The sequence below is a fragment of the Apis dorsata genome, unplaced genomic scaffold (genome assembly GCF_000469605.1).
Source record: "Apis dorsata unplaced genomic scaffold, Apis dorsata 1.3 scaffold_683, whole genome shotgun sequence".
Classification (NCBI taxonomy): domain Eukaryota; kingdom Metazoa; phylum Arthropoda; class Insecta; order Hymenoptera; family Apidae; genus Apis; species Apis dorsata.
The window spans coordinates 1,763,386-1,770,216 of record NW_006263864.1 but is presented as its reverse complement, the minus strand read 5'-3'; the positions used below and the strand labels follow the sequence as shown (position 1 = coordinate 1,770,216).

At 46.1% G+C, this 6,831-nt stretch overlaps 1 protein-coding gene across 8 annotated transcripts in view; it reads left to right on the top strand.

The window, feature by feature from the left end:
• LOC102676017 (protein Fe65 homolog) overlaps positions 1-6,831 on the top strand; it is a 122,391-nt gene that overhangs the window by 25,961 nt on the left and 89,599 nt on the right. For 7 of the 8 annotated variants that reach the window (XM_006622353.2, XM_006622351.2, XM_006622355.2 and 4 more), the window contains one exon: positions 851-1,203. In XM_006622353.2, the coding sequence (XP_006622416.1) occupies positions 912-1,203 (292 nt within the window). In that variant the 5' untranslated portion in view covers positions 851-911. Of the gene's footprint in view, position 1; positions 79-850; positions 1,204-6,831 lie in introns of those variants that run through there. The other variant, XM_006622352.2, reaches the window with a different exon arrangement.

Genomic DNA, 6,831 nt, shown 5'->3' with positions numbered 1-6,831 from the left:
TTTCACGCTTCCTTCTTCTCGAATTTTCCAACATTCGGACGTGAAGCGCGGAGATCGTTGCGCGGTGGGATGGCGCCGGTGAGTCTTCATTTTCGCCGTGTGAAAATTGAAATGAAAATTTTACCATCGCACCACGTGTCACCGCGGAAGAGTCGCCGAACGCGTTTCCCCCGTGCGGATATAATAATTTCGATGTGAAACCGTGTCGAATCGAAGCGATCGGGCTTTTCTTTCTTTTTCTTTTTTCACGAGCGAACCAAACTCCACCTTCGAATATTATGCGTGGTACGGTTCGTATCTCGGCGATGTGTATATGTGTGTGTGTGTCGCGTACACGAGAGAGAGATATACGGGCGTATGTGCGCGTGGCATTAATTTGCGCGCATTTCGCGATAATTGTGCGGGATCGTATTGTTGTCCGAGGCGTGGAGGCTGTGTCCAGCGTTGTTGTGCCAACTCTTTTGTTATTCGGACGGTGTTCAAGTTCTGAACGGCGTGCAACGTCTTTCGTCACGGCGCGTTATTCCGTTTTTCGTGGTCGGTTCCTCCCGAAAGAGTAACGACCTTAAAAGTTACGCGACCACGCCAACACTGATTCCCGTGTTTCTCCGAACGCGATGTATATATTCGCACTCGATTCTTCTCTTCCCTTCCCTTCTCTTCTCTTCTCTTCCGTTTGATTCGAAGAGAACTGGAATCGTTCGAGATATGGTTTTAAAAGGAAAGGAAAGTTGTGAAAAAGGTGGCGATTTAAAACGATTACCCCCTCTTTTTAACTCGATCCGGGCCAAATCCGCGTAATCCCGCGACTTGGTTTAATCCGTAATCTCCGTTGAATCTGTTGACGCAGGTAGTGGGCATCGAGGCGTTGCCAAGGTCACGAGGGAGGAGCTGAGGTCATCGCTGCACCTATGTTGTGCGGCGAACTCCTGAACGGTGGCTTCGTGAGTGGTGGAGCGGTACCGGTGATTCCCTACGGTCTCCTAGGATTCTGGTTGCCCGGCTGTTTACGCGCTACCAGCCCAACCTCTCTCAACTCGTCTTATCTGACCCTGTTGGCCGAACTTCTGGCCACGGGCCACCAGGACCGTCGAAACGAGCCGATGGACCTCGCAAACAGGAGCCACCAGGCTCCCACCAACGGGGCGCTCGACCTTGACCTCGACCTGCACGCCGACGACATCGACGAGAACGTGTTTCTCGGTGAGTAATCGCCCTTTTTCTTCTTCGAAACGCGTTCCGTAACGGGAACGTTACGTTTCCCGTAAAAATATCTTTTTAACGAGCCTCATCGTGTCGAAACGAATCGATATAGGACGAGTCGGTATAATTAACAGTTTCGAGGTCAAGGAGATATCGTTCCTCGTAAATGCATGCATTTTAATAAAGGCGGCTTGAATATCGAAACGCGGACTACTTCCAACATTATCGCGATCGAATCGATTCTTTTTCTCACGGAACGTCGGATTTCTTTGTCTTCTCGCCGCTTTCAACCGACATCCCCTCTCGAAACCTCGATGCCTCGATACGAATATTATATCGAATTCCGTTTCTGTCCGAACGATCGCTATATACATATATATATATACCGTCGCTCGAAATACGATACACAAGTTATATCGCGATCATCGCGATCGAAAGTGTGAACATTCCAGTAAATCGACGTAATTTAACGGGCAATACGGCGTCGTGACGACATCGCGAAAGTAGGCGTGCGTTGGCAGAAGTGAGCGGTGGCGCGGCAGGGAACGCGATTACGACTACGGATAAGCGTGTCGGTGTTTGGAACACCGCTGTAATACCGCTCGTTTTTCATCCAATCTCTTGGCACGAATGCGTCGTCGAGCGATCGTTCTACGACGAATTTCGAAGCTCGCGTATTAAATCTGGAAAGAAGAACGTTTTCGCGGGATGACGCTGCTCGCCCATTTGAAATGGAGAAAATATAGAGAGAGATATATATATAGGGAGAGGTTTATTTTAAAACCGCGACGTATTCGAGCCGGGACGATGCATTTCAATCATCCCGGCGACAAAACGTTCGCGGCGCGGCCCCATCAACGATCCAGCTTTTTGGCGATCGACGGCATTCAGAGCAGAAAACCTTCGAGTCTGGCCGGCATCCAACCTCTTTTCTTTTCTTCCGTCCCTTTTTCTCCACCTCCCTCTTCTTTTTCTTATTCCTCTTCTCCAACGTTGCTGGCCCGCGAGAAACTCCACCTCTCCTCTAAATAATGGAGGAACGTTAACAATCTTTGCAGCTGTTTATCAAGATTTAGACCCTAACGGGTCGTTAGGCGAGTACGTTGCTACGTTCTACGTTCTCCTCCCGTCCTCTTGACGAGAATTTAAGGATGCCCCCGTATTAACGGGAGACTTCCTTCTGGCCAGACGGATCGTGATTCTTGCCAACCTCTTCCTCCCTCCGTTCATTACGCCCGTCTGTCGTCGGCGGCGCCACTTTTAATTCCCTCGATTCTTCTTCGAGAAGAATCGCTGCGAGGAAACTTTTCCTTCCTTCCTTCCCGCGAACGAAAAGGGTGGAAAGAGATTCGTGATGGGATCTGTAAATCTGGATTTTCTCAGAGAGCAACAAGTTTTCCAACTGTAAACAAAATTTTTGTCGATCCTCCGCCTCGAGATTTACGTCCGTGTACGTGCCCGCGACCGAACGCTTCGCCTTTAGCCGGACTCTGCGGGGTATTTCAAGCTTCCGGGTCCATCCTCCTTATCGGTTCTAGCTCACGGCTGAAACCGTGCCTTTCGATTTTTCTCCCTTCTCCAGCTTCCATCTTATGGGCATCTTATAATAAATCGTCCCGTGACTCTAAACTCTCTCGATGGTTGGCCTCTTCTCTGGAAGATGGACTATCGATCGATATCGATCTTCCGATTGAAAATTTTGCTTCTTTTTAATTCATAACGCGCTTTTATCGAGCTATCCGTTTCACGGCAAAAATTTGTTCAAGAGAAGGAAAAAAACGAGACTGTTCGAGTATCCATTGCTCTCGCCAAATTTTCGTTCGACTTGGAGTACCGTTTATTGGATCAACTTATCGAAAATCGTTTCGCAACTCTCCTCGATAATTTTACGAGATCGTCCAAGGAAATTTCGATCTTGTTCGGTTCGCTGCAGTTACAGGCTTGACATAATTCACGTAACAAACTCGTGGGCCCATTACGTGGTGGCGAGCAAAGTCTCCTTTGTGCTCCACGTTCCTAATTGGAATACTATTCCCCATCCGTCTTATTCGACGGAATAATGCATTATCGGGGATATGAACCCCAGGCTCCAGGCACGAAAGTGGATTTTCGCGGCCGCCCCGAAACCACTTGTCCTCCATTGGCTGCAAAGTGGATGCGAGTTTGATGACAAGGTCTCGTTTCGTCATCGCCGCCCCAAACTTGGCGAAATTGAATCGAACCGGCTACCACGCTTTTATCGCTCGTCGTTTCTTAAGCTTCGATTCGGCGGCGTACGAAAGGCAACGATAAAAAGAAAAAGAGATACGATTCTGAATGAAAGAAATTGTTGACTGGACAGTGAAAACAATGAATAAAAACGGGTTTAGCTGAATGAATATATTTAAGTATACGTGATTGCGCGTATCTGTTTACAAAACATTTGAAGAAAAACAATAGGTACCACTTATGAAATAGTGATGCTGCTGGCAACATTCAATAATAAAACGTATAAAATTTCAGTGAACTTTAAATTCTATAACAGAAATAATTGTTATTCGAAGATTTCTCACGCGATATTTCTCGAAATAAATTTGAACGTGAATTAAAAAGGAATTTTTCCGTGGATCGCGATCGAGATCGAGAAGATCGGTCCTTTATAGAAAAGATACGCAAAAAAGGATGGACCATAGCGTGGTTAATTATATCCAGAGCCGTAGAATAATAATTGAAATCAGAAGAGAAACAAAAGCGAGAGCAAAGAGCGGGTCCTTTTTGAAAAACACATTCTGTGCGAAGCGGTTCCGAGTGTATTCGAAATATAATTTAATTATACGGGAAAAATGGACGAAAAGGATAATCATTTGGTGGAATATATCTTGGCATTTTCTGGCCATTCATCTTTGAGAAATATTATTTTATGGACGATATAAATTTTGCTCGGTGATAACAGAAATCTCGTTAAAGGGAAATAATAATCGTACTGGGTTTTTCAATTAAATTTCGATCGAATCTTGCGATTCCAAAAAAAAAAAAAAGAAAAGAAAAAAAGGTTTCTTATTAAGAGAGATCGAATCGAACTCGCGGGTTTGTTAACTCTTATCGGTTAGACCGGTTGAACCGCGACAACAGTTTGCGAGCAGACCTTGGTCACGAGAGGTCGTAACGGCTGATAAAAATACGACGAAACGTGGATGACGCGGCAAAGATATATATTTCTTGATTATCTCGAGAGGTCGGGTGAAATAATAAACGCGAACGAAGCGGGAATAAAGAAAGTGGAACAAAAAAGAAACGAAGTGAAATTGAATCGAATGCTTGCCGATACGTATTGAAAATTACTCGGCAAATTAATTCGTTTGACGAGGCACCACGAGGGTATATACCATTTCGCTGATGTGATCCGCGCGGCGACAGATTGTTCTCCTCCTATCGATCGAACAAACGTTTCGATTCTATCCAAACGGTTCGTTGGTTCGTTTTGTTTTTTCGCGTTTACACCTCGCGAAGAAGGGAGGTGGGGTGTGATTGAACGATGTAAACGAACGAAGAATGGAAAAAGAAGAGAGAGAAAAACTGGGTAACAAAGATAAAAAAAAAGAAGAGAAAGAAAAATGAGAGAAAAAAAGAAAGGAGTCAATTTATAAACATATATATATCCTGTACGGGGTTAACACAATCGCGCGATTCGAGGTCGCGTGCTCGGCGGGGGATAAAATTGAGAAACGAGTCGGAACCAAAGTCTTTGAAAGCGGGAATCGAAAGCGAACATGTAAATAGAATTACAAGTTTTATTACACGAGACCGATCAAAGTGGGAACGAAACGCGTTGACTGATGTTGCAGAAAAATGAGAAGAATATCCGGCTTGATAAGGCAGTTAATAAAATTGATCTTCTCTACATGCGATACCAAACGAAATCCGTGTAAACGCGTTAGATTATTTTTCACGATCTCGAGGGAGAGAGAGAGAGAGAGAAAGAGAGAGAAATCGAAATTTTTATTCGATATATCGGATATATCCGAAAGGTGGACGAGGGTTTGTCGAATTCAAACGTCCCACGCGTTAACGTCAAGGATGAATGCGCGGGATGCGCGTCGTATCGTGGAAAAGGGGAAAAAATTGATTTATTTCGGCGAGAAAAGCGTCGCGACACAAAGCGGCATTACGGCTCCCTTTCCCCTTTGCCGAATAAATACTCCAATCTGTCGCGGATAGCGATTCTCCTTGTTCCACTCCGGCTAAAATATGGGAATACGTGTGCCGTTCGAGGACGACGACCACGACCACGACCACGACTACGAGGGCGGCTACGTGGAGAGAAAGGGTGCGAGTGAAAAAAAGAAAGAAAAAAGGAAAGAAAACGAAGAAGGGGTGGGGGCGAGACAGACGCGCGGGAAAATGCGCGGGAGAGGAGAAAGAAAGAAGGTGAAGGGAAATGATGAGAAAGGTAAAAGGGAGCTAGCGAAACTCGACAATGGGGAAGGGTTCCTAGAACAGACCCCCGATGTTAACGGGAGGGGGGAGTGAATGAAGCGAGACGGAAAAGCAAAACGGGAACAATGGCCGCGGTATTATTTTCTGTTTGCTGCGTCAGACCAACTACCACCCACACCCCTCCCCTCCCCTTTCCCGACTCGTCGGTGCTCGTCCACCCCCTCCCTTCCTTTCTCTCCGCCATTCTCTCCCATCCTCCCCCTCCCCTAATATTTCTCCGTTCCTTTTCCCTCCGTCCTTTCTCTGCTTCCCGTTTCCGCTTCTTCCCACGTTGTTGCAACGCCACTATTCCGGACCAGAATCCAAGATTACGGGCTCGATATTTGCCAAATAAAACGAATAATCCCCGCTTGGCTCGGCCGTTTCGTTCGATAGACCGGAATAAATCAACCTTTGCTTAATTTCTTTCTGCCCGACTCGATCCCCCTATCCCGGCAAAAAGGACGTGCTTCGTTATCGTATTTATACCCGAACGTCGTCGTCGCGAACGTGTCCCTCCAATTAAAAGAAATATCTACTCCATTAACTCGTTGCGTTCGAACTTCTCCGCGTTATATATCCCCCATGGAAACCATCGTACCGAATAGAAATATTTTCTCCGGTGAAGAAGAATTTTTTAATCTTTCGACCGAAGCGTTAACAATTGTTAAATCCGCGTTACGTATTTTTTAACCGCGCAACGTTGATACTCGTAGATCTCGTTACCCGTTTAAGGCCTGGAATATCGTATTTTTACGAGGTTCGTGGTACGCACGCGAAACATGGTTGGTGGGGTAACGAACGCGATGTTTGTCGAATAAACGAACGATAAATCCCCTCGTATCCCGATCGTTTAATCCGTGGGGAAGGGACGGCTCGTAAACTACTCAGGTTTATCGACAAACTTCGTCAAAGCGGCTGTATCTCGAAATTAGTGGTACGTACGTGTCGCGATCGATCTCCTCGTCTTCTTATCTCGATTCCCACGGTGAAATTAGATATCGCAACGACACGACCAATTAATCGGCCGATCGATAATTAAAATGTTTTCCATCCGAAACGTGGAAACCCCCGCCCGTTATTCCTTTCATTTCGTTCGCGTTCCAGATTTATTTCTCCTTTCGTTCGTCCGTCTCTGTCCCGATCGCGGTGGATCCAACCGAGACGCCTTTT